The 27,164-nt window shown below is 42.7% G+C and overlaps 1 protein-coding gene across 2 annotated transcripts; it reads left to right on the plus strand.

The window, feature by feature from the left end:
* Positions 1–282: 282 nt before the first annotated feature.
* On the plus strand, positions 283–26,798 carry LOC137634986 (eukaryotic translation initiation factor 4E type 3-like). 2 transcript variants are annotated; one of them, XM_068367588.1, is made up of 5 exons: positions 283–780; positions 3,799–3,844; positions 13,147–13,375; positions 13,570–13,792; positions 26,308–26,798. In XM_068367588.1, the coding sequence occupies exons 1-5, from the start codon at positions 738–740 to the stop codon at positions 26,382–26,384; spliced, it is 618 nt and encodes a 205-aa protein (XP_068223689.1). In that variant the 5' UTR covers positions 283–737; the 3' UTR covers positions 26,385–26,798. The 2 variants fall into 2 exon arrangements, with proteins under 2 accessions (XP_068223689.1, XP_068223688.1); XM_068367587.1 differs by lacking the exon at positions 3,799–3,844 and having other exon boundaries at positions 286–780.
* The last annotated feature ends 366 nt before the right edge of the window (positions 26,799–27,164 follow it).

The following is a 27,164-nucleotide window of genomic DNA, read 5'->3' on the forward strand; positions in this document are numbered from 1 at the left end:
GATAAGAAACTAAATATAAGTAACAAAGACCCCCTGGTATAGCATACATTTAAACATTTAAACCATTCCACAGCTAACCCTAATTTCATAATATCTAGTCGTAACTTTACTTAAACTAAATTAATGTAAGAAATATTTAAGAATATGCTACATATTTGTATAAAAGATGTCATAGCTTAAAAAATCATCATTATTCTGAACTTGATTAATACAGAAATCTATCCTGAATTCAAAGAAACGAACGAATCTTTCTTGAAAAGTTTCGAATCGTTCCGAAACTGAAGTTGTGTGATGATATTTCAATTATGAAAGAAAGTGCCATTTCTTTGTTTGCATTGTCTCAGCTAACGTCAAATTCTAACAAAGAAACTCCTCGTTGCCTTTTATAGATTTAATTATGTGCTTACAGCCATTTAGTGAAAGAAACTTAGCTACAATTGCGCTAAACTTTCGATGTGTAACAATACTTTTTGAATTATGAAGAAGACTTGAACTGTAAGTTCATTGTTGACGTTTGTGTCTTAATTTATCCTTAGTGATATTATTTTAGGGGGTCCTCTTCACCCTCATTCATTTGAATAACGCACAAATAAGCTACACCGAAGCTACACTGGATACCATGGCATCTATACCTATAGATATAGGTGTGAAGAACGGAAATACAGACCTAGAGGAAGTTGCCTGTTCCCCAGCTCTACATCCTGATGCTTATGTCACCCTAAAGCAAGACGAGAGTGATGGGGTGCCTCTTAACACCAACTGGACCTTTTGGATTGATAAGTAAGGAGGCTTCCCTTTTTTTTGTCGATTACCATCTCATTTATGAGGAAATTAACCCATCGTAGGCCTAGTTATCCTAACTTAGGAAATTGACCCATTGTAGGCCTAGTTATCCTTACTTAGGAAATTAACCCATCATATACCTTGTTATCCCAACTTGGGAAATTAACCCATCGTAGGTCTAATCATCCTAACTTAGGAAATTGACCCATTGTAGGCCTAGTTATCCTTACTTAGGAAATTAACCCATCATATACCTTGTTATCCCAACTTGGGAAATTAACCCATTGTAGGTCTAATCATCCTCACTTAGGAAATTAACCCATCGTAGGCCTAGTTATCCTAACTTAGGAAATTAACCCATCGAAGGCCTAGTTATCCTAATTAGGAAATTAACCCATCGTAGGTCTAGTTATCCTAATTAGGAAATTAACCCATCGTAGGCCTAGTTATCCTAACTTAGGAAATTAACCCATCGTAGGTCTAATCATCCTCACTTAGGAAATTAACCCATCGTAGGCCTAGTTATCCTAACTTAGGAAATTAACCCATCGTAGGTCTAATCATCCTCACTTAGGAAATTAACCCATCGTAGGCCTAGTTATCCTAACTTAGGAAATTAACCCATCGTAGGCCTAGTTATCATAACTTAAGAAATTAATCCATTGTAGGCTTAGTCCATATAAGAAGGCTTTGTGAATTTAAAATTCTATAATTATCACCATTAAAGTCTTCTAAAATATGTTTAAATTTCAGGAACACTATTTCCTCAAAAGATTATTGTTTACCGATACAAATTTACTGTACCCAACCTCCTTAGGCCCAGTTCTCTCAACCCATCATAGGCTTAGTCTGGATTTACATAATAAAGGTAGACTTTTGGCTATCAAAAAAATGCATTATTACTCTACCACAACGGAATAGGGTAAGAAAGGATGGGCAGCATATGTCAGATTAGCTTAGAGTAGTTTAATGTACTGAATGAAACGATTTTTACATTGTTTGACTTGGGCCCGCTGAGGCATAGTAAAAGAGACGTTCAATCCAACTTTACTAAGATAGTGTTCTCTTGCTTGAGTGTTCTCTTGCTTATTTCTATTCCTCTTTTTTTTTAAATTTATGGTTTGTATATATGTAAGCTCTATTTTAATGTTACTGTTCTTAGAATATTTTATTTTAATTGGTCATTACTGTACCCCTCTTGTAGTTTATTTATTTCCTTGTTTCCTTTCCTCACTGGGCTACTTTTCTGTGTTGGAGCCCTTGTGCTTATAGCATCCTGCTTTTACAACTAGGGTTGTAGCTTAGCTAATAATGATAGTAATGATAATAATATATCTCAACCTTACATACTTTTTCTTATCATTGTTAGGGTGGTCGTAATGCCTCTCTGAAACAACTTAGTTTTTTTTTTTATTTACTAAGTTTCATTCCTACATAATTTAATATTTTAATCTATTATTCTTCAAGCTGAAGATAAATATTTTTTCTCTCATTATGATATAAACTTTTTGTCATGCATGATGTTGCCATTTTTATTCAACGAGAAACTAATTTTATACTATAACAAGCTAGATTTTCCTTCCTGATTATATGATATTTTATCTGATTCTCACAAAATGTTGATGAAAAGCACTGAAATTTTCAGTTCATATATGAATACAAAGCAATTTCCTTTACCATAGAAGAATAGATAATATCGAAGCTAGGATACGGCAGTTAAAACTTATAGCAAGGTTTAGGCAACAGATAGGTTTACCTGTCGGCAGTGGGGAGTCAACTCACTTGTATTTCAGCCGTTGGAGAAGACGGACGTCTCTCTCTGACTGGAATGTATGACAGAATTTTCAAATTCTTTTTCTTGTTTCTTTCTAGCTTGTTGTGTTGTGTAATTGCTTCTTCATCATGCCCCAGCTATGTGCACATGTCCTGGAGTACCACCAAAAACTTGCGGTTATTTTTATGAGTAGTATTGAGGTGGCTCCTCATAGGTTATGCTAGTCTACTAGAGGCCATATATTTACCCTGGCCTGCCGTTATGATCAGTGCAGGGAGTAGCCATCCTCCCAGTGGGAGAAGTTCTGCAGGAGGAAGAAAAAAATCCAAAGAGGGATTCTTCGCCTTTGGGGTCATCCTTAAAGTCGAAGGTCCGGGACTCTTTTGTTGGACTCTTCTCAAGTGCCCTCCTCTGGGGGTACAATACACTCGATCAAGAGTGGTGGGCACCTTGATTCTTGGGCAAGCCGAGGGACAAGGGGTCTCTGCCATTTTCTTCATACCCTGAAAGGAGCTCCTTACGAGATGTTACATTAGGACTTTGGACAGCGATCTAACACTGAAAACGGTCTATCTTCTCGCTGTAGCCTTCGCCAAGAGGGTTAGCGAGTAGCATGCTCTCTCATATGATGTCATCCATTCAGGGTGTTGTGGACGAGTTACATTCAGATTTGTCCCTTCCGAGTTCATTGTCAAGACTCAAAATGCGACGGTTTTAGATCCGAGGTCCAGTTCCTTCCAGATTTTGACTCCGGGATGTAACCGATGATTCTGATCAACTTGCTTTTGTGTCGAGCGAGGGCACAAAAGTTCTACTTGAAATGAACTTGAGGATCTTGCCCACAGATCAGGCACCTATTTGTCAGCTCGGACAGGGTCAAGAAGAGGGTGACAAGGAACACCATCTCTTTGTTGATTAGACAAATCATTGACTGTGCCATTCATCCTTCCCCTCTTCGACAGCAATGTGGGGATGAATACGGCCCTGGCGTTCAGGAAGAACAATTTTTTTTAATGCAAGTTAAGCGGGTGCATGGGGAGAGATGATTTTCACTTCCCATTACCTGGTCCCTAGACACATATTTTTTAGGCCTTGTGGTAGCTGCACAGCAAGTAATACAGTATAGCTACCTTATCTCCTCATAGGAACATTTGTAGTCATTCAAGGGCAGAAATCATGGTGTTAGTCTAGGATGAATGAAAAGGGAATGATTGGCCTTTTCTTTTCTTCCCCTCTCTTAGGGCATAGCATCCAAAGATCCTGTCAACTGGAACTCCTCGACTGCAGGTAAGCCCCATGTCATTTGTAGTTAGAATATATGTTTACATATTCCCTATTACTTCGCCAATCTCCTTACAAGGGTGAGTTGGCACGTCTGGTCCTTGGTGTGTATACAGTATTCAATTGTTATTGTAAACAGATGTTAGTATTTAGTTGTTGTTCCGATTTGTTTTATACAATTGTTTGTTGCACTTAGGCATAACCCCTACTTTGTTGGTAATTATGGTATGCTGGAAATAAAAGACCATTGAGGCATAACCTCTAGCCTACTGCCAAAATCAAGACTCGAACATTACATGAGGTATATGATGAATTCATGATTTTGAAGGCAAAATAGGGGGGTCGAACATTATACGAAGTCGAACATTACACGAGTATATACGGTACCTGTTGATTATACATAGCCCATGACAGGCCAATGGTTTACAAGGTGTCAGGATGCTCATCCCTCTTCATTATTATGCTCAGATTCAGCGATCAAGATCAACGTTTTCAGCCAATTTAAAGGACTTGCACCATCATAGTGTGTGTCTTATGTAAAGAACATAAGGTTTGTACTTTGTGTTGGAACAATTGATAAATTTGGAATTATTTTGTATTTTTCCTAACAATAAAAACTTTTAGTTCTTTACACATATTTACCCGCCATCACTTACACCCTAGGAAGTCCCATATGCGATCAAAGTGAAGAAGATATGAGTGAGCGACAGGGCGGTGCTTCTCCCCGCTACAATTGACGCTTTGTTCAAAGTTTTATAGCTGGCATCCAGTTGTTGACACTTCGTTAAAAAGTTTTGTAGCTCTGATTTCTTTTATGTAAAGAACTATAGGTTTGTTTTGTTAGGAAAAATGTTATTTACAATACTTCTAAATTTGTCATTTTTCCTAACGATAAACCTAAGTCCTTTACTTAAACCTACCCGCCAGCAGCCAGCGCTAACCTTTGAGTAAGTCCTGGCTGCCATCCAAGTAAGTTGACAGTGAGTTAAAGGGGGTTGGTTTCCTCCTTGCTACAGATTGGTAAACTACCTGTTAGTTGTTTACACCTTGTTATTACTTTTAACTGATGTATTCCAGCTTCGCTGTTATCCATCATCTCATACTAAAGTACTTGGGTTTGTATAGTTAGGAAAATTACAAATTGCTTTGAAAATTTTTAATGGTTGATTACAGTATTAACCCTTTTACCCCCAGGCTCTTTGGAAATTTCCAACCCTTAACCCCCAAGGGGTTATTTTTTCCCCAGCACATTTTGCAGTATATATTTTTTAAATTGCTCTAACAGCCTTAATTGTTGTCATAGAGAGGTCAGGTTGGTCCCATTCTCTTTGAAAATGCCTGAATTTTCTCAAAAAAATATTAAAAATATGAAAAAAAATATTTTTATAGCATTTTTTTTGCAAGGACGTACCGGTATGTCCATGGGGGTAAAGGGGTGAGCTTTGTTAAACGTACCAGTACGTCCTTTGGGGGTAAAAGGGTTAAGTCTACCTTTTTGAATATTGAAATTGCATTAATACTCCTTTTTACATCACTCATTTGTTAATACGGTCTTAGATACAAAAATAAAATCCACTTAACATCTTTTTACCCAACCTTTTATGGGTCTTCATTGCACAAGCAAAATACATGCCAAGTTTAAGGTAATGTGATCTTTGTTAATGTGTTGATATTACAGTTTATTGATTTTTAAATATTTAACTTAGCCAGTGAATATATAATAGCTGCAACTCTGCGGCTCGACAGACAACATACTTAAAAAACTCGCGAGTGATCGCTATGCAGGTTGCGGGTGTGCCCACCAGCGTCAACTGTCGGCCAGATACCACTCTCGAATGTAAACACAACCTTCAATTCTTCTCTGTCGACGTTGGCGACAAGACGTACTTTTACTCGCTGTAGAACCTGGAGTTTTCCCATCATATTTGGTGAAGTACAGTACTTTAATTTGGTTTGAGCTATCGCAGTACAGGTGTTTTCCTTCAACATAAACCCTTGAACTCTTTTTTGAATCAGATTATTTGTTGATGACTTGGATTGTTTTTGGAATTTTTCTTTGACTAATTCAAAATGGCTGACCCTTCTCAAGTACCTAAGTTTCGAAAGTGTAATGCTAGGGACTGTAATAGGCGTCTTCCAAAGGCTTCTCTCGACCCTCATACTGTTTGTTCCAATTGTCGGGGTAAAACCTGCCAATTGGGAGATCGGTGGGAGGAATGCGTGGGCCTTTCGGAATTCGATTAGATCGAATATGATAAATATACACGCAGACTAGAGAGAGATAGGGTAAGGAGAAGTTCATCTAGGTCCGTAGATTTTTCCTCTCCACATGCCCCTGAACCTAATCCTTCCCCTTTAGTGGTTGTTCCTAACCCCCCTACTAGCACTCAGGAGCCGTCTATGCAAGACATGATGCGTGCTATTCATGCCTTGGGGGAGAGAGTTGAGGCTTTAGCAAGTGACCGTAATCAACTCATGGCTGACGTCAAGGAACTCAAGTGCCAAAGTGCCACGGCGGAAAGTGGGAAAGTGCTTAGTGTTACGCAAAGTGTTGTGAACAGTGTTGCGACCGAGGGTTCGTCTGTTCGTGCCTGTCGTTCACCTAGTCCGGGACCTCTTGCAAGCTCCCAAGCCCAGGGGAGAAGCAATGTCGTACGACTTATGGGTTCGAGAGGCCTTGATCAGCGAACAGACGTTCCCTCTTTGGTATCAGGCGTATCTCGTCAAGATCGCCCCTACCATAAGACGAGAGAGCCCATTTTTACCTCGTCGTCCGAAGGCGTTTCACGTAAGAAACCATGGAGCAAGGTCTCTAGACCTTTGAAACGCAAGTCGGTCCCTTCAGGACAAGTCCAACGTCCCGGATGTAGTCACTGGGACAGTTCGGACCCGTTGCCGTCATCAGATGACTGCTCACCGCCTAAGCAAGGCAAAGTTGTGCCGTCTCAGTCGCTAACCCCGTCTGTTACCGCACCCGTTTCCGTAGACCCTAAATGGGTGTTACTGCAGGACATGCAGTCTAAGCTTGCGTCCCTTATGGAAGACTACAACGCATAGAAGGGTTCCGTTGAACCTAGCCGTTTTTCTCATGGAGATACTGGCCATCAGCCATCCAAGCGTTCTGTTGTGCGTCCTGTTGATGTTGATGTAGCATTCTCACGTCAACCAGTTGGGGTTGTTCCTCCTCCGATGCGGTCCCGTGTGGATTTCCAGCCGCACGTTGACGTTAGGCAACTCACTGATGCGACTGGTGACGTTCACGACGTTCACCAACCATCAGAGTTGACTTGTTTTGACGCGGTGCGTCAACCTCCGCAGCCCAGTGTGGTGTTGACTGCACAACCCAGACGGTCTAAGCAGTCTCGGGTGGACGCTGTGCGTCCTCTCGCACCTGTTGTTGTTGACAGTTCCCAGACTGTTCAGCAGTTTCAGGACGCTGCGTCCTGCTCCGTCACGTATGCACCAGTGCGGTCGGACGCTGCGGGTCAAACGTTGCCTACCCCTTTGCCGTTTTCTCATCAGTTATCCGATGAGGAACTTTCAGATGAGGACGTGGCTGAACCCCAGCCTGAGGATCAGCATTCAGATTTAGATGAGCCTAGAGCAGTTCCACCATCTATGGACTTTAAAAAAGTCATGCTTGTGTTTAAAGAGTTGTTCCCTGAACACTTTATCTCTGTGGCTCCTCGTTCGCCCCCGTCTGAGTTCGTTTTAGGCATTCCTGCTGCCATGCCAGCCTTTACGAAACTCGTTCTCTCTCGCTCATCCAAGAGAGCTTTACGGCTGTTAGGCGATTGGTTAGAAACCAAGAGGTGTTTAGGGAAGACGGCCTTTGCCTTCCCCCCAACTAAACTCTCGTCTAGATCGAGCGTCTGGTATGCCACGGGAGAAGTTCTCGGCTTGGGAGTTCCTGCCTCTGCCCAGGGCGACTTCTCAAGTCTTGTAGACTCTCCCCGCCGCCTTGCCATGAGACGCTCTAAGATTAGTTGGTCATCCTCTGACCTGGACCACCTTCTTAAAGGCATCTTTAGGGCGTTTGAAGTTTTTAACTTCTTGGACTGGTGTTTGGGAGCCCTGAGTAGGAAAATCTCATCTGCCGATAGGGATGTTTCCTTACTCATTATGTCCTGCATGGACAAGGCCGTCCGCGATGGATCCAACGAGCTTGCCGCCTCATTCACGTCAGGAGTCCTAAAGAAACGAGAGTTTCTGTGCTCTTTTCTTTCAGCAGGAGTGACGCCATGTCAAAGATCTGAGCTACTCTTTGCGCCTTTGTCTAAGTGCTTGTTTCCTGAAGTCTTAGTTAAGGAAATAGCCTTGTCTTTAGTGCAGAAGGACACCCACGATTTAGTTGCGTCCTCGGCTCGCAAAGTTCCCCCTTTGCCTGCCTTGTCTGCTAGGCCTAGGATGGACACTCCAGCGTCCAGGTTTATTCCGCCCTTTCGTGGCAGAGCCCCCAGCAGGGGAGGTGCTCATGCCGAAGGGAAGAGAGGAAAGAGGAAAGGATCCAAGTCCTCGCGGGGCAGAGTCTGACTGCCCGCAACTTCAGACAGCAGTAGGTGCCAGACTCAAGAACTTCTGGCAAGCCTGGGAGAAGAGAGGCGCAGATCAACAATCTGTGAGGTTGCTCAGAGAGGGGTACAAAATCCCTTTTGTACGCAGACCTCCCCTGGCGACGTCCCCAATCGATCTCTCTCCCAGGTACCGAGAGGAAGCAAAGAGACAAGCCCTGAAACTGGAAGTGTCTCTTTTACTAGAGAAGGGAGCGGTGGTCAAAGTCTCGGACCTTCAATCACCGGGGTTTTACAACCGTCTCTTCCTAGTACCAAAGAAGACAGGAGGTTGGAGACCGGTGCTAGACGTCAGTGCTCTGAATGTCTTTGTCACAAAGACGAAATTCACCATGGAGACCACAAAGTCAGTCTTAGCAGCGGTCAGAAAGGGAGACTGGATGGTCTCTCTCGACCTAAGGGACGCTTACTTCCACATCCCCATTCACTCAGATTCCCAACCTTTTCTGAGATTCGTCTTCGACGATGTGGTGTACCAGTTTCGGGCCCTGTGCTTTGGCCTAAGCACAGCTCCTCTCGTGTTTACGAGGCTTATGAGGAATGTGGCAAAATTCCTCCATTTATCGGACATCCGAGCCTCCCTTTATTTAGACGACTGGCTTCTCAGAGCCTCTTCCAGTCATCGCTGTCTGAAGGATCTCAATTGGACTCTAGATCTGACCAAGGAATTGGGACTCCTAGTCAACTTGGAAAAGTCCCAGCTGATCCCATCCCAAACTATTCTGTATTTAGGGATGGAGATTCACAGTCCAGTTTTTCGGGCTTTTCCGTCGGCCCCCAGAATAGATCAAGCCCTGCTCGTCATCCAGAAGATGTTGAAGAAAGAACGTTGCTCAGTCAGGAATTGGATGAGTCTGGTAGGAACTCTATCATCCCTGGAGCAGTTTGTCTCGCTAGGAAGGCTACACCTCCGACCTCTACAATTCCATCTAACTTTTCACTGGAAAAAGGACAAGACGCTAGAGGCGGTCTCGATCCCGGTTTCCGAAAAGGTAAAGACTTGTCTGACTTGGTGGAAAGACAATATAAGTCTACGAGAGGGTCTTCCCCTAGCAGTTCAGAAACCCAACCACGTTCTCTTCTCAGACGCATCGGACTTGGGCTGGGGCGCGACGCTGGACGGTCGGGAATGCTCAGGTCTGTGGAACTCGAGTCAGAGGAGCATGCATATCAACTGCAAGGAGCTTTTGGCAGTTCACCTGGCCTTGAGAAGCTTCGAGAGTCTCCTTCGAGGCAAGGTGGTGGAGATCAACTCGGACAACACCACGGCCTTGGCGTACATTTCCAAACAGGGAGGTACCCACTCACTGACTCTGTACGAGATCGCAAGGGACCTGCTCATCTGGTCAAAAGATCGAGACATCTCCCTAGTAACGAGGTTCATCCAGGGCGACTTGAACGTTCTAGCAGATTGTCTCAGTCGGAAAGGTCAAGTAATTCCAACCGAATGGACCCTCCACAAGGATGTGTGCAAGAGACTTTGGGCGACTTGGGGTCAACCCACCATAGATCTCTTTGTAACCTCGTTGACCAAGAGGCTTCCAATCTATTGCTCTCCAGTTCCAGACCCAGCAGCAATACATATAGATGCCTTTCTTCTAGATTGGTCACACCTAGATCTTTACGCATTCCCACCATTCAAGATTGTCAACAAGGTACTGCAGAAATTCGCCTCTCACGAAGGGACAAGGTTGACGTTAGTTGCTCCCCTCTGGCCCGCAAGAGAATGGTTCACCGAGGTACTTCGATGGCTGGTAGACTTTCCCAGAAGTCTTCCTCTAAGAGTAGACCTTCTACGACAGCCGCACGTAAAGAAGGTACACCAAAGCCTCCACGCTCTTCGCGTGACTGCCTTCAGACTATCGAAAGACTCTAGAGAGCTAGAGGCTTTTCGAAGGAGGCAGCCAGTGCGATTGCTAGAGCGAGGAGAGCTTCTACCATTAGAGTTTACCAGTCGAAGTGGGAAGTCTTCCGAGACTGGTGCAAGTCAGTTTCCGTATCCTCGTCCAGTACCTCTGTAGCCCAAATCGCTGATTTTCTCTTATACATGAGAAAAAGTCGCCCCCTTTCAGCTCCCACGATCAAGGGCTACAGAAGCATGTTGGCCTCGGTCTTCCGGCATAGAGGCTTAGATCTTTCCAACAATAAAGATCTGCAAGACCTCCTTAAGTCTTTTGAGACCTCTAAGGAACGTCGTTTGGCTACACCTGGATGGAATTTAGACGTGGTCCTAAGATTCCTCATGTCAGACAGGTTTGAGCCTTTACATTCAGCCTCCCTGAAAGATCTCACTCTTAAGACTCTTTTCCTGGTATGCTTGGCCTTGGCTAAAAGAGTCAGTGAGCTTCATGCCTTCAGCAAAAACATCGGGTTTTCGTCAGAAAAAGCCACTTGTTCTCTGCAGCTTGGTTTCCTAGCCAAGAATGAGCTGCCTTCTCGTCCTTGGCCTAAATCTTTCGATATTCCTAGCTTATCGGAGATCGTAGGCAATGAACTAGAGAGAGTATTATGCCCTGTTAGAGCTCTTAAGTTCTACTTAGCTCGTACTAAACCTTTACGAGGCAATTCTGAAGCGTTATGGTGTTCGGTCAAGAAACCATCCTTACCTATGTCAAAGAATGCTTTGTCATATTTTATCAGATTGTTAATACGAGAAGCTCATTCACACTTGAGTGAGGAAGACCGATCTTTGCTTAAGGTTAAGACGCACGAGGTTAGAGCTGTAGCAACTTCCGTGGCCTTTAAGCAAAATAGATCTCTGCAAAGTATCATGGACGCAACCTTTTGGAGAAGCAAGTCAGTGTTCGCGTCATTTTACTTGAAAGATGTCCAGACTCTTTACGAGAACTGCTACACACTGGGACCATTCGTAGCAGCGAGTGCAGTAGTGGGTGAGGGCTCAACCACTACAATTCCCTAATTCCATATCCTTTTAATCTGCCTCTTGAAATGTTTTTTTTTTTTTTTTCAATGTTGTTTTTATGGGTTGTTCGGAAGGCTAAGAAGCCTTTCGCATCCTGGTTGATTTGGCGGGTGGTCAAAGTCATTTCTTGAGAGCGCCCAGATTAGGGGTTTGATGAGGTCCTGTTGTATGGGTTGCAGCCCTTGATACTTCAGCTCCTGGGGGTCTGTCAGCATCCTAAGAGGATCGCTGGGCTCCGTGAGGAAGACAGACTTACAAGGCAGAGTAATCGTCTAAGTCGACTTCCTTACCAGGTACCTATTTATTTTGGTTTTGTTATATTGATAACTGTCAAAATGAAAAAACTCTTAGCTTATACGATGTAAACATATTTAACTCTGGTCTCTACCCACCTCCTTGGGTGTGAATCAGCTATTATATATTCACCGGCTAAGTTAAATATTTAAAAATGATATTTTAATTATAAAATAAATTTTTGAATATACTTACCCGGTGAATATATAAATTAAACGACCCTCCCTTTCTCCCCAATAGAGATGCAGTGGGACGAGAAGAATTGAAGGTTGTGTTTGCATTTGAGAGTGGTATCTGGCCGACAGTTGGCGCTGGTGGGCACACCCGCAACCTGCATAGCGATCGCTCGCGAGTTTTTTAAGTATGTTGTCTGTCGAGCCGCAGAGTTGCAGCTATTATATATTCACCGGGTAAGTTTATTCAAAAATTCATTTTATAATTAAAATATCATATTTTAACATTCTATTTGGGTTTTATAAGACGATGGGTTGTAAATACAATGAAGTTTGTCTATAATGAATCTGTTTATAACAAATTTGGGCCTGTAACAAATTGGTAAAAATTCCCCTGGTAGAACCTCTTTATTCTATATGAAAAATTGTTTATAACAAGTTTGTCTACAATGAAAAAACTGCATTTTACAAAGTAATTTCATGTACTCATCGGTAGAAAATATTCATAATTTTTTGTTTATAAATTTTATTATTTTTTCCAAATTTAAAAAGGATTTCAGATAATTACTGAACTTAAAAAATTGACATGTGACAGTACAGTTACCTTGAGATAAGACTTATTACCTTTAACATGTCTTTGTAATTTGATAGTTAATCCATCCAACAATACCTATACGTGAGGGTACAAACAATGTGACCATGACTGCAGGAATGACAAAGGATGCACTCCCAAAATTAAGTTCCTTTGTCAGTTCTCAGGAATGTGTTTCTGATAAAATCTTGAATTGTTTGTCCGACTGGATTCTTTCATGTTGGAATGTAGATCCAAACTTTCAAAGCAAAGTAAGCTCGATAACTTTTTTAGATGTGATTAAGATAGCGTAATGATTTAATTCATAGCATATTCATTCATGAGTTTTAATAATTTATTGAATTTGAAAATATAGGATGAAATTAAATATTTTTAAATTTTTCTTTTAATTTTTATTTCATACTCCTGTGGAAATAATGCTTATTATATTAACAGGATTGTTTACAAATAATTATGTAAGGCATTGCCGATAATCCAAGGATGATAACTCTTACATAATTCATAGGCCTTTATCAAATTGTTTGTTACAAAAGATGGCTGTAATGAACTTGTTTTGTATGTCCCTTGGATTTCATTATGAGCGAACTCCACTGTACAGTACTCCATTGTGTATGGGGAACATAAAAAATCCATTAACCTTGCATTTCCTGAAATGATGAACGATGTAGGGCAGGGTATTACTGTATATGATTTTCCTAAAGAAAAAAATGCAGCAGAAAATAGTACAATGTACAGTGAAAATCTTTCACCCATAGGGCGGTGCGTGGGGCCACAGCGGCTGAGTATGAGGCAAACATGAAGAAGATTTACACTGTATCAACTGTCCAGAGTTTTTGGTCAGTTTATAACCATATTCCAGATGTTTCGGAAATATCTCAGCGATATTCATATCACTTAATGCGTGGTGACCGTCGTCCCATGTGGGAAGATGAAGGCAACCAGAATGGTGGAACTTGGAGAATCAAAGTTAACAAAAGGGACACAGTAAGTATTGTATGATGTCCATTTTTAGTCTGTAGTGCTAAGTGTTTTTATAATGTACATGAATACAAGTGTTAGTTTATTCTTCCATGAAGAACATTGTTTTATCCTCAAATCTACTGTAGTGTCCTATCAGTATTTTCTTAAAGATTATTGTCACATTCCCTTCATGGTAACAGCTTATTATTTTTTTTCAGTCTTTTGTATGGCGGGAGCTTTTGCTAGCAGCAATTGGAGAGCAGTTTGATGGATACTTGGCAGAAGGTGACGAAATCTGTGGTCTCTCGGTATCTATTCGTGACCGAGATGATATTCTGCAAATTTGGAATTATGACTCAAGACTCACAAATCTAGCCACTTTGATGAAGAAAGTGCATAGTCTAGTACCTGATGTGGTATTTACAGCTGAATTTTACAAACGTAAGTAATGTACACTTTTTTTGTATTGTATTCAAAATATGTGGCATTGTATATGTACTTTAAATTCTCTAAACTGTAAAATGCTAATACTGTATTAGAATTGAACCTGGCATTTGATAGCCTTTACATTAAGTTCATAGTATGACAATGTCATTTGTTCCTGCGCAGAATGCATACCCTTGTCATTTATATGGGTTATATTTTACTGTACAGTGTACTGTTATTTTGCTACGACCAAAATTGAGGAAATACTGTGGGTCTGGTAACATTGTATGGTTGCTTTATGTTCCCACTTATATGGTCAGAAAAAATACAAATTACTTTAAAAACTTGTGCAGTAGTATTTAGTCACTAGTATATTACAGGTATTCTTATTGTTTTTAATCCCTGTAATATACCTTTGTATAAAAAATGTAGTGGGAATGTTTTCCTTATCAGAAGAATAATATGAAAGGGATTCAAATACCTTTATGCAACCCTTAATTAAAGGATGGGAGATAACTTGAGGAAGGAATAAACTTTGAAAAGTTGTGGGAGTCAACGAGGACATGAAGAGGGATACTCAACATTTGAATAGAAAATGAGTTGCCCAATGCACAGGCAAGTTTGTTGATCATATGTATTGTAGTAAGTGCAGGAAAGTTTATGGTAATATTAAGCCATAAAAATATATTAGAACTGCTGGATTTGATCATCATTAAGTGTAGTATATGATGGAAGATTAGGAGAACAATACAGTAGTTAATATCTACATGGTAGACATCAATCTTTTTCTAATGTTAGGCTCTTGATTATTTTGAACTATAGTCAGCCCTCCATATTTGCGTAGATTAGGTAACAGACAGACACTCGACCTTCGGCAGGAAGCATTATTGGAATTATTGATCAATTTATAACCCATAATATCAATAGAAATGAATAATTCACTATAAAAAAATAGAAATAATTGACAATTAACTGGCATGGAAATTAGATGACAAAATGTTGATAATGGGATATATAACAACTTGCCCTCCTAGTCCTTTAATAATTTTGGCATATATTGTATAAAAAGAGGTAGATGATTAGCTTAAAAATTTTAGTTCAGATAATGGTTAATTTATTTACCGAGTGCATTTAGTGACCAGTTACCAAAAGTAGGTTAGGTCCAGGGAATTCTTTTTAGATATTGGATATCCTTTGATAAATACAAAGTAAGTCTACGAACCAATTGCTATAGACAGGCCTTAACAGTGTCTTCAGACATGCGTCATCACGAGACTACATACAAAACTAAAGGAGTACAAGGTCATCCTTCCAGTTCAGATAGAGGAAGGGATGCTTATTCGGGCAGGTTGTATGGGCTTATTTGGATCTAGTTATACAGGTAATGAAAAGGTATTTGCCTCAATGGTGGGAAGTCTTGGAGGTGGAGTTATTCCATTATTTTGGTCATGTTGATAAAGCAGTTCCTCACGGGGTTACCCAAACTCAAGCCAGTCTGTGGCTCCGGAGTTGCTAATAATCATGTGTGCTCTGGTACGTGGGTGATCTTGTACTGCATTCTCTCTGTGGTTCTTGTGAGGAACAAATGGGCTGCAATGCACCTCCCTGTGAAGTATAGTTTGTGGTATGATCAAATAAAAAAAAATTTAGCCTAAAAGATCTTTAGCTATACTGATAGTTTAATACTTACAAACTGTTGGGCACATGTCAGTACAGTATGTCTAGAAGTTTGGAAAGTGTCAAATTCTCTTGCATATTCATATTTACTCCTTCACAGAGCTTTCTCAACATGTTTACAACTTCACCTGCCATGTAAAAAACACCTTTTTCATCAGATTACTGAAGTTAAAACATTATTAGGGCTGGTCACTACCCAAATGGTTGGCCTCTCTGCAATGCTAGATGCTCTTAGTAAAACAAGGATACAGGTATTTTGAGGTTTGGTTCTGGATCCCTTAGCATAGCAGATGATTCCTTTATAGCTACAGGAAAATCTGAACTTTTCAATATTAAACTTACCCGATAATCATGTAGCTGTCAACTCCGTTGCCCGACAGAATTCTATGGAGGGATACGCCAGCTATCACAATACTAGAAGGGGGTGTACTTACCAGCGCCACCTGTGGCCAGGTACTATAGTACTTCTTGTTGACACCTCCTCAATTTTTCCTCTGTCGTGCTTCCGGCAAGACGTTCTGGGATACGCTTATGATCTTGGAGTATTTTCACGGCTTTTGGTGAAGTATTTCTCTCAGATTTCGGCTGTCGCTTTACTGGAAAACTTCTATATTAGCTTAGATAGCTATTATTTAGTCCTGATTAACGGTTAACGATCTTTTGCTTGATTTTGAAACCCCACTTGGCTAACTCTTTTGATTCAAGATGTCTGACATTTCACAAGCCCCCACCCATAGACGATGTAGGTCTTGTAATAGGCGTATTCCGAAGGCCTCGGTAGATCCTCACACCGCTTGTTCTGACTGTAGGGAAAGGCCCTGTCAGTTAGAAGATCGATGTGAGGAATGCGCCGGACTTTCGGAACTTGATTTTGTCCGTCTTCTTAAGTATTCAACCAAGTTAGAGAGAGAGAGAGTTAGGAGGAGTTCTTCTCACTCTTCACTTTTTTCCTCACCTCATGATCCCCTACCTTTTCCTACCCCTGTAGTGGCTACCCCCGAACCTACTATTTGCCCTCAGCCTGATATGTCTGTTGTTTTGCGTGCCATTCAGGCCTTAGGTGACAAAGTAGAGTCAGTGGTTAGTGATCATAAGTCTCTTATGGCCGAAGTCAAGGAACTTAAGGTCAAGAGTGCAGTGGGTGGTATTAGTGCCAGTGCTGTGACGAGTGCTAGTGTCAGTGCAGTGCCAAGTGCTAGTGTCAGTGTCAGTGTGGTGCGTGAGGATACTTCTGTGCGTGCCAGTCGTCCTCCCAGTCCGGGACCTCTTGCAAGCTCCCAAGCCCAGGGGAGAAGCTATGTCGAAGGGCGAAAGGGTTCGGCAGGCCTTGATCGGCGCACAGAAGTATCCTCGGTGGTTGCGGGCGTGTCTTCCAGAGACCGTCACTCCCACCTGCAGACGATTGAGCCCGTCTTTTACTCGTCTGCTGATCAATTGTCAGGGAAGAAACGCTGGACTCAGGTCTCAAGACCACTCAAACGCAGAGTCCAGACCTCAAGAACTCAACCGGGCTGCAGTCATTGGATCAGCTCTGACTCGCCGCAGTCATCAGTTGAATGCACTCCTCCTAAGAGGAGTAAGGTTCTGCCGCAACAGATCTCTGCTGTTAAGGCTTTACCTCAGCAGACCTTAGTGTCTGCCGACCCCAAGTTGACTCTACTGCAGTCCATGCAGTCACAACTTGCGGTCTTGATGCGTGAGTGTCAGGCCGAGAAGGCTACACCTCCTCCTGCGATCGCTCCGCCTGACCGCAGTACTGCCTGCCAGGCGTACGATGTTGAGGCTCCTCAGGATACCTTACCACGCTCTGAGTTTACTGTTTCCAGTGGTGTGCAGCTCCCTCCGCCTTCCTTAAGGCAACCTCAGCAATGGGAACAGGAAGCTTATACCTTACTTCCTCCGCTTCCACTTGCAGTTCCACCAGTGAGGCAACACTCTCTTGAGGTACAACAACCTCTCCCATCCATGAGTCAGTCTCCTCAGCTCTCGCTGCAGCGAGCTCAACCCTCCTCAAGGCAAGCACCTCAACACCTTAGCCTTGCGCCTCAGGAACCTCAACTCGCGAGACAATTACTGCGTTCTGCGCAGCCACTACCTCATCTCTCACAGCTCACACCTCAGGAACCTCAACTCGTTCCTCAGGAACTTGCTACTGCGCATCCGCCAACCACTCAGCAAGCGCAACCCTTGAGTTCAGACACTCATGCCAGGAGTCAGCCTCCTCCACCCTTGCGCCTACCTTCTGCTACTTCTTTTGATCAGCCTTTGCAGACTGAGCCTCAGGTGTTCCCTCAACAGAGTCTTGAGGAGGAAACCACAAATATTGTTGTTCCAGCTCGTGCTGACTCTGCTGTTCAGCATACCTTACCGATCTCTTCGCTACACTCTGGTGATGAGGTGTCTGATGATGAGGCTGCACACCTGGATCCCTCATCAGACGTGGATGAATCCAAGTCTTCTCCACCTTCTATTGACTTTCGTAAGGTCTTGGCTCTTTTTAGGGAGGTATACCCAGACCACTTTGTCTCTGCTATCCCCCGCTCTCCGCCATCTGAGTTTTCGCTGGGCATGCAGCCAGCTAAGTCTACTTATACTAAGCTCGTCTTAGCAAGGTCCTCTAAGAGAGCGTTAAGGATTTTAGGGGAGTGGTTGCAGTCTAAGCAACAACTTGGAAAGACTTCGTTCATGTTTCCTCCGACTAAGCTCACTTCTAAAGCGGGCGTTTGGTATGCCACAGGAGAGGAACCAGGCTTGGGAGTACCTGCCTCTGCCCAGGCTGACTTCTCAAGTCTGGTAGACTCTCCTCGTAGAACAGCAATGAGGCGCTCTAAGGTTTGCTGGACCTTCTTAGACCTTGATCACTTCCTGAAGGGTGTTTTTAGAGCATTTGAGATGTTCAACTTCCTAGACTGGTGCCTGGGGGCCCTCAGCAAGAAGACCTCCCCTGCGGACAAGGAGTCTGCCATGCTCTTAATGTCCTGCATGGATAAGGCCATTAGAGATGGATCTGGCGAGCTTGCATCGATGTTTGTGTCAGGGGTTCTTAAGAAAAGGGAGCAGCTTTGTACCTTCCTTTCCTCCAGCATCACACCTTGTCAAAGGTCTCAACTCCTTTTCGCTCCGCTCTCGAAGTTCCTTTTTCCCGAAGAGCTTGTTAAGGACTTGTCTGCTGCCCTGATACAAAAGGACACACATGATCTTGTGGCCTCATCGGCTCGTAAGACTAAGGTTGCTACCTCAGTCCCCAGGACTTATCGCACCCCAGTGGCTGATACTCCTGCTACGAGGTTCATACCGCCCTTTCGTGGTAGAGCCCCCAGCCGAGGAAGCTCCCGTCCAGACTCTTCCAGGAGCAAGTCTAGGAAAAGTTCCAAGGCTTCTAAAGGAAAAAACTGACTCTCCGCATCTCCAGACAGCAGTAGGAGCCAGACTCAAGATCTTCTGGCAAGCCTGGGAAAAGAGAGTTGCAGACGCCCAGTCTGTCAGTTGGCTGAGGGAGGGTTACAGGATACCATTCTGCCGCAAACCCCCTCTGACCACATCTCCCATCAACCTCTCTCCCAACTACAAAGAAGAGGACAAGAGGCTAGCGTTGCACCAGGAGGTGTCGCTCCTTGTACAGAAGAAGGCAGTGGTTATAGTCCGGGACCATCAATCCCCGGGCTTCTACAACCGTCTCTTTCTGGTGGCCAAGAAGACAGGAGGTTGGAGACCGGTGCTGGACGTCAGCGCGCTCAATGCGTATGTCACCAAGCAGACGTTCACGATGGAGACGACGAAGTCGGTCCTAGCAGCGGTCAGGCAGGAGGACTGGATGGTCTCGTTGGACCTGAAAGATGCCTACTTTCACGTTCCTATTCATCCAGACTCCCAACCTTTCCTGAGATTCGTTTTTGGAAAGGTTGTCTACCAATTCCAAGCCCTGTGTTTTGGCCTAAGCACAGCTCCTATGGTGTTTACGCATCTGATGAGGAATATAGCAAAATTCCTCCACTTATCGGACATCAGAGCCTCCCTTTACTTAGACGACTGGCTGTTGAGAGCCTCCACGAGTCGTCGCTGTCTGGAGAGTCTCAACTGGACTTTGGACTTAATCAAAGAACTGGGTCTGTTAGTCAACATAGAAAAGTCTCAGCTCATTCCCTCCCAATCCATTGTGTACCTGGGAATGGAGATTCGGAGTCAGGATTTTCGGGCTTTTCCATCGGCCCCAAGGATAAGCCAAGCCCTAGATTGCATCATGAGCATGCTGAAGAGGAGCAGTTGCTCGGTGAGACAGTGGATGAGTCTCACAGGGACCCTTTCATCGCTGGCCCTGTTCGTCGAGCTAGGGAGACTCCACCTCCGCCCTCTTCAATTCCATCTTGCAGCTCATTGGGACAAGGGTTTGACTCTCGAAGCAGTCTCTATCCCAGTCACCAAAGAGATGAAGACCACTCTCTTGTGGTGGAAGACCAATCTCCTTCTCAGGGAGGGCCTATCGTTGGCTATTCAGACCCCCAACCTTCATCTCTTCTCAGATGCATCGGACTCGGGCTGGGGTGCGACCTTGAACGGACAGGAGTGCTCGGGAACGTGGAACGAGGAACAGAGAACGCTCCACATCAACTGCAAGGAGCTACTAGCAGTTCATTTAGCCCTGCTGAACTTCAAGTCCCTCCTGCTAGGCAAGGTGGTGGAGGTGAACTCAGACAACACCACAGCCTTGGCTTACATCTCCAAGCAAGGAGGGACCCATTCGAGGAGCCTATACGAGATCGCAAGGGACCTCCTCATTTGGTCAAGAAGTCAAAACCTCACTTTAGTCACGAGGTTCATTCAGGGCAACATGAACGTCTCAGCAGATCGCCTAAGCAGAAGGGATCAGGTCATTCCCACGGAATGGACCCTCCACAAGAGTGTGTGCAACAGACTTTGGACCTTGTGGGGTCAGCCTACCATAGATCTGTTTGCCACCTCCATGACCAAGAGACTTCCGCTGTACTGTTCCCCAGTTCCAGACCCAGCAGCAGTTCATGTGGATGCTTTTCTGCTGAACTGGTCCCATCTCGACCTTTACGCATTTCCACCGTTCAAGATAATAAACAAAGTCCTTCAGAAGTTCATCTCGCACGAAGGGACACGGCTGACGCTGGTTGCTCCCCTTTGGCCTGCAAGAGAATGGTTCACAGAGGTACTTCAATGGCTAGTCGACGTCCCCAGGACTCTCCCTCTAAGAGTGGACCTTCTACGTCAACCTCACGTAGACAGGTTGCACCCAAACCTCCACGCTCTTCGGCTGACTGCCTTCAGACTGTCGAAAGATTCGCTAGAGCTAGAGGCTTTTCGAAGGAGGCAGCCAGTGCGATTGCCAGAGCAAGAAGGGTTTCCACTCGTAGAGTCTACCAATCTAAGTGGGAAGTCTTCCGGAGCTGGTGTAGAGCCAATGCAGTATCCTCTACCAATACCTCTGTGACCCAAATAGCTGACTTCCTATTACATCTTAGGAATGAGAGATCCCTTTCAGCCCCTACGATTAAAGGGTACAGGAGTATGTTGGCTTCAGTTCTCCGCCACAGAGGTTTGGACCTTTCTTCCAACAAGGACCTTCAAGACATCCTTAAGTCTTTTGAGACTTCTAAAGAGCGTCGTCTACCCACTCCAGGCTGGAACCTAGACGTAGTCTTAAGGTTCCTTATGTCACCTAGGTTCGAACCTCTCCAGTCAGCTTCCTTCAAGGACCTTACCCTCAAGACTCTTTTTCTCGTCTGCCTTGCAACAGCTAAGAGAGTCAGTGAGGTTCATGCCTTCAGCAAGAACATTGGTTTCACGACCGAATCTGCAACATGTTCTTTTCAGCTCGGATTCTTAGCTAAGAATGAACTTCCTTCGCGTCCTTGGCCTAGATCGTTTGAAATACCTAGCCTCTCCAACATGGTAGGTAACGAGCTAGAGAGAGTTCTTTGCCCTGTCAGAGCTCTCAAGTATTATCTTAATAGGTCTAAACCTATTCGAGGACAGTCAGAAGCCTTATGGTGTGCCATCAAGAAACCTTCGAGGCCCATGTCCAAGAACGGGGTTTCGTTTTATATAAGGCTTCTGATTAGAGAAGCCCATTCTCACTTAAAGGAGGAAGACCTTGCGTTGCTGAAGGTAAGGACCCACGAAGTAAGAGCCGTAGCTACTTCGATGGCCTTTAATAAAAACCGTTCTCTGCAGAGCATAATGGATGCAACCTATTGGAGGAGCAAGTCAGTGTTTGCATCATTTTATCTTAAAGATGTCCAGTCTCTTTACGAGAACTGCTACACCCTGGGACCATTCGTAGCAGCGAGTGCAGTAGTAGGTGAGGGCTCAGCCACTACATTCCCTTAATCCCATAACCTTTTTTAACCTTTCTCTTGAATGCTTTTATTGTTGTTTTTATGGTTGTTACGGTAGGCTAAGAAGCCTTCCGCATCCTTTTGATTTGGCGGGTGGTCAATTCATTCTTGAGAAGCGCCTGGGTTAGAGGTTGTGTAGAGGTCCTTTAGTAGGGGTTGCAGCCCTATATACTTTAGCACCTTTGAGTTGATTCAGCCTCCAAGAGGAACGCTGCGCTCAGTAAGGAAGACGAACTTAAAAAAGAGGCAGAGTAACGGTTCAAGTCGACTTCCTTACCAGGTACTTATTATTTCATTGTTATTTGAGATAACTGTTATATGAAATATGGGATACTTAGCTATCCTTTAATCTTGTACACTGGTTTTCACCCACCCCCCTGGGTGTGAATCAGCTACATGATTATCGAGTAAGTTTAATATTGAAAAATGTTATTTTTATTAGTAAAATAAATTTTTGAATATACTTACCCGATAATCATGATTTAATTGACCCTCCCTTCCTCCCCATAGAGAACCAGTGGACCGAGGAAAAATTGAGGAGGTGTCAACAAGAAGTACTATAGTACCTGGCCACAGGTGGCGCTGGTAAGTACACCCCCTTCTAGTATTGTGATAGCTGGCGTATCCCTCCATAGAATTCTGTCGGGCAACGGAGTTGACAGCTACATGATTATCGGGTAAGTATATTCAAAAATTTATTTTACTAATAAAAATAACATTTTTACACACACTGCTTTCACCATGGTTTAGCAGGTGTGTAACAAAGTTTAGGATTTTTGTTTGCCACAGTGTCTTTTAATAGTCATGTTTGGGATGCAAGAGAAATGATCTCTGGAAATAAGCCATCTGCATTTAAGTGTCCGAGAAAGTTGTCTCCTCTGGAGTCATACATACATACATATACCAAGGCACTTCCCCCAATTTTTGGCGGTAGCCGACATCAAACAAATGAAACAGAAAAGGGGACCTCTCCTCTCTACATTCCTCCCAGCCTGACAAGGGACTCAACCGAGTTCGGCTGGTACTGCTACGGGTGCCACATCCCATCCTCCCCCGTTATCCACGACAGATGAAGCTTCATAACGCTGAATCCCCTACTGCCGCTACCTCCGTGGTCTTCCAAGACACCGGAGGAAGCAGCCATTCATACCTATTTGTAGCACGCTCTCTTGCCTCTCTCACATCTATCCTCCTATCACTTTGTGCTTCCTTCACTCCAACCATCCACCCAAACCTTGGCCTTCCTCTTGCATTTCTCCCATCAACTCTTGCATTCATCACCTTCTTTAGCAGACAGCCATTTTCCATTCTCTCAACATGGCCAAACCACCTCAACACATTCATATCCACTCTAGCTGCTAACTCATTTCTTACACCTGTTCTCACCCTCACTACTTCGTTCCTAACCCTATCTACTCGAGATACACCAGCCATACTCCTTAGACATTTCATCTCAAACACATTCAATTTCTGTCTCTCCATCACTTTCATTTCCCACAACTCCGATCCATAAATCATAGTTGGTACAATCACTTCCTCATACAGAACTCTCTTTACATTCATGCCCAACCCTCTATTTTTTACTACTCCCTTAACTGCCCCCAACACTTTGCATCCTTCATTCACTCTCTGATGTACATCTGCTTCCACTCCACCATTTGCTGCAACAACAGACCCCAAGTACTTGAACTGATCCATCTCCTCAAGTAACTCTCCATTCAACATGACATTCAACCTCGCACCACCCTTCCTTCTCGTACATCTCATAACCTTACTCTTACCCACATTAACTCTCAACTTCCTTCTCTCACACACCCTTCCAAATTCTATCACTAATCGGCCAAGCTTCTCTTCCGCGTCTGCAACCAATACATTATCATCCGCAAACAACAACTGATTTACCTCCCATTCATGGTCATTCTTTCTACCAGTTTCAATCCTCGTCCAAGCACTCGAGTATTCACCTCTCACACCACTCCATGAACATACAAATTAAACAACCACGGCGACATCACACATCCCTGTCTCAGCCCCACTCTCACCGGAAACCAATTGCTCACTTCATTTCCTATCCTAACACATGCTTTACTACCTTTGTAGAAACTTTTCACTGCTTACAACAACCTTCCACCAACTCTATGTAACCTCATCACATTCCACATTGCTTCCCTATCAACTCTATCATACGCTTTCTCCAGATTTATAAACGCAACATACACCTTACCTTTTGCTAAATATTTCTCGCATATCTGCCTAATTGTAAAAATCTGATTCATACAACCCCTACCTCTTCTAAAACCACCCTGTACTTCTAAGATTGCATTCTGTTTTATCCTTGATCCTATTAATCATTACTCTACCATACACTTCTCCCACCACACACTGGAGTCATAATTCTATTAAATGACCCAGATTTGTATATTTGAGAAAAATGCAAAATACTTGAAAGAATTTGTGATTTTATTGAAGGTTAATTACTCTCCTTACCTTTATATTTAGGAGACGTTAATTATTGATGATTATCAGACGACCTCAAGAATCCCCACAACATTGGTTATTCCGAAAGTCAAAAATCTTGTCATAGATTTTCTACTTGGCCCTATGAAGAAATTAGGCTGTTTCATTTACAGCCTTCTTGGAGTATTGTTTTTTTTTTTTTTTTTTTTTTTATTATATATATAGCTGCATTCAACAAAGTAATCCATGATTTAAAGTCCTCTGATGTTGAAACTTTGAATCATTCTTGGAACAATGAATGAGGCAATCCATACGTGTCCCATTTTAAAAAAGTGGTGCAAGCAGACTTTTCTTTTGACTCTGCTATGATTGTACAATTAAAAAGAGTGGTTATTGATTGATGCAAGTTGAAAAGTTAAGATTCTGTGACCATTAAAGTTTTCCGTACCATGCAATTTTGGCCCAAAAAGCAAATAAGTTATATTAGCTTAAAATGATATTACTGGAACGTATACTTTTTTCCATTCACCCTGTTTTGCCAGTTGATCAACCGATGTTGATCATCCCTGTCGGATGATTCTGGTTACTTCCAGATTATCAAATGCATAATGAATCCCAATCTCCTAGCACTTACAGAGAACCTCCCTTGTACTATCTGGGATGGCGTGCCATCTTCTGTCTAGAGGTACTTCGGTTGAAGCTTTTGAAAGGACCTAATATCTTGTATTATAGTGTCAGCATTTCTCCCATAGCACTGGCAGAACCAAGAAAGAGGTATCGTAACATGGTTGCTTTCTAACTTGCGGAGACTTTTTAGAGCATATGATGGCCAGCTCTGTAAGAAGCATGATTAGGTTGTGTTGATTAATTTCCTTCCTTTTAATAACCTTGATTTAGAGTGTACATTTCGACCATTGAAGGGTTAGAGGTATCAGGTCTATGTAGAGCTCACAAAGTTGGGTATTCTCACTTAGACTGCTAAGAATCTGCAGTCGGACAGGTGCTGTAGTTTGGGTATGCCAAACATCCTTCAGCCTTCTTAAAGGATTATACCAATAAGTCCTTCAACACTTGTTTTTGGCCCTGTGGTGGGAACTCTGTTGTTATGTAGCCAGCCCAGCTTCCTTTATGGGACAGGAAGCATCTTGTCTATGGTAACATGTTTGATGTAAGCCTGAAGGAAAGGTAGAAAGAATAGCTCCTCTGCTTTTTTCCTTCCCCTTACTTATGGTTGAAGCTCTTGTGCTGTCATAAGTCGGATCTGACATTGATGCTGGTACGCTACATTTTTGAGCACCATTCAAATTAGACGGGATCTGTAAGTAGTAGTTCTCCCCCATCTTCCCTTTGTGAGTAGTGTGAGAATGGTTGAATGAATACCTATTCTTTGGCTATTCTGCACCAAGTATTTCCAGACTGCATCATTCAAGCACTTACAAGACCCTATCAGTCTAGTTATCCCAATGATTGCCTGATAGGAAGACCTGGAGTCTTCTCCCTCATTACCGTACAGGACCATTGAGACAGGCATTTCCAATTAAGTAAAATATTAAGAATCTTTGACATGCGAGTGGGCGGGATTACTCTCCTGCTCCTACCACCAATCGTTAACCCTTTTACCCCCGGGGTTTTTGGAAATTTCCAACCCTTAACCCCCAGGGGGTTATTTTTTTCCAAGCACATTTTGCAGTATATTTTTTTAAAATTGCTCTCACAGCCTTAATTTTTGTCATAGAGAGGTCAAGTTGGTCTCATTCTCTTGGAAAATGCCTGAATTTTCTCAAAAAATTATTAAAAAATATGAAAAATTTTTATAGCATTTTTTCCAAGGACGTACCGGTACGTCCATGGGGGTAAAGGGATGGCTTTTGTGAAACGCACCAGTACGTCCTTTGGGGGTAAAAGGGTTAACTACCTCTTTTTAATGATTTGGACGGTAATTCTAAATTCACCAAAGACTCCTAATTCTAAAGGACTCGGTTTTGTATAGCTAGGAAAAATACAAATAAACTGAAACTTCTTATATTTTTTCAGCTCATCAAACACATCATGCATACGAGGGTGAAAAATCGCAAGTGTCTGGCCCCGCAATTTTAGGAGTAGGTTCATGAATGTAGTTCAAGTTAGCATCATATGAGCAGTTTTAGGAATAATTTGAAAATATTTAAATTTTTTTTTTTAAATATATTAACCGATTTTAGATGTATGGAGAATATTGTTCATTATTTTAGGCAACATTTCATGAAATATTTATAATCAAATAGGGTTGTTTTTCTTGATATTGTGAATTAAAGACACTGCCTAGACATTTCTTAAATGAAGGTGAGTATTATTTTAGGTTTATTGTTTAGTACCAAGTTACTACTAGTCTAGACTACTTACTGGAGTATTTATGAAAACAAGCAGTTTTATATTGTTAGAAAGAATACTTTTATGAATTTATAGACTTAAGGTCTTTTATAAAGTTGTGATACTAATGTACCATAATATAGGCTGTATAATAAGAATTAAAATTGTCAATTGAATATATTTTTTTCATTCTACCACACAGAAATTTTAAGCCCCATGAGCTCCATTGTTCGTAATTTACGTCTACTATTTCTACTTCCTTCTGCGCCATATGATGTAATATACATCCATTAATTACTATTTTTTCTCCTTTATCATCTGTGTTCAGTATATGAAAATTTTGCACGTGTATCATTGTGTATTAATGGAAAGAAAATTTAGTGAACCATAGGATGATGAATTTTGTAAATTCCTATATTTTATAGTTTTTGTGCTAAAATGCTTTGAGTAAATTTTCCAAGTAAAATAAGACAAGGGGGGGGGGGGGGCATCATTACCAAATCATTTAAGAGGGGGCTCAAAAGATTAAGGGCATACCTTTA

The sequence above is a fragment of the Palaemon carinicauda genome, chromosome 45 (assembly GCF_036898095.1).
Source record: "Palaemon carinicauda isolate YSFRI2023 chromosome 45, ASM3689809v2, whole genome shotgun sequence".
In the NCBI taxonomy this organism is placed as follows: Eukaryota; Metazoa; Arthropoda; class Malacostraca; order Decapoda; family Palaemonidae; genus Palaemon; species Palaemon carinicauda.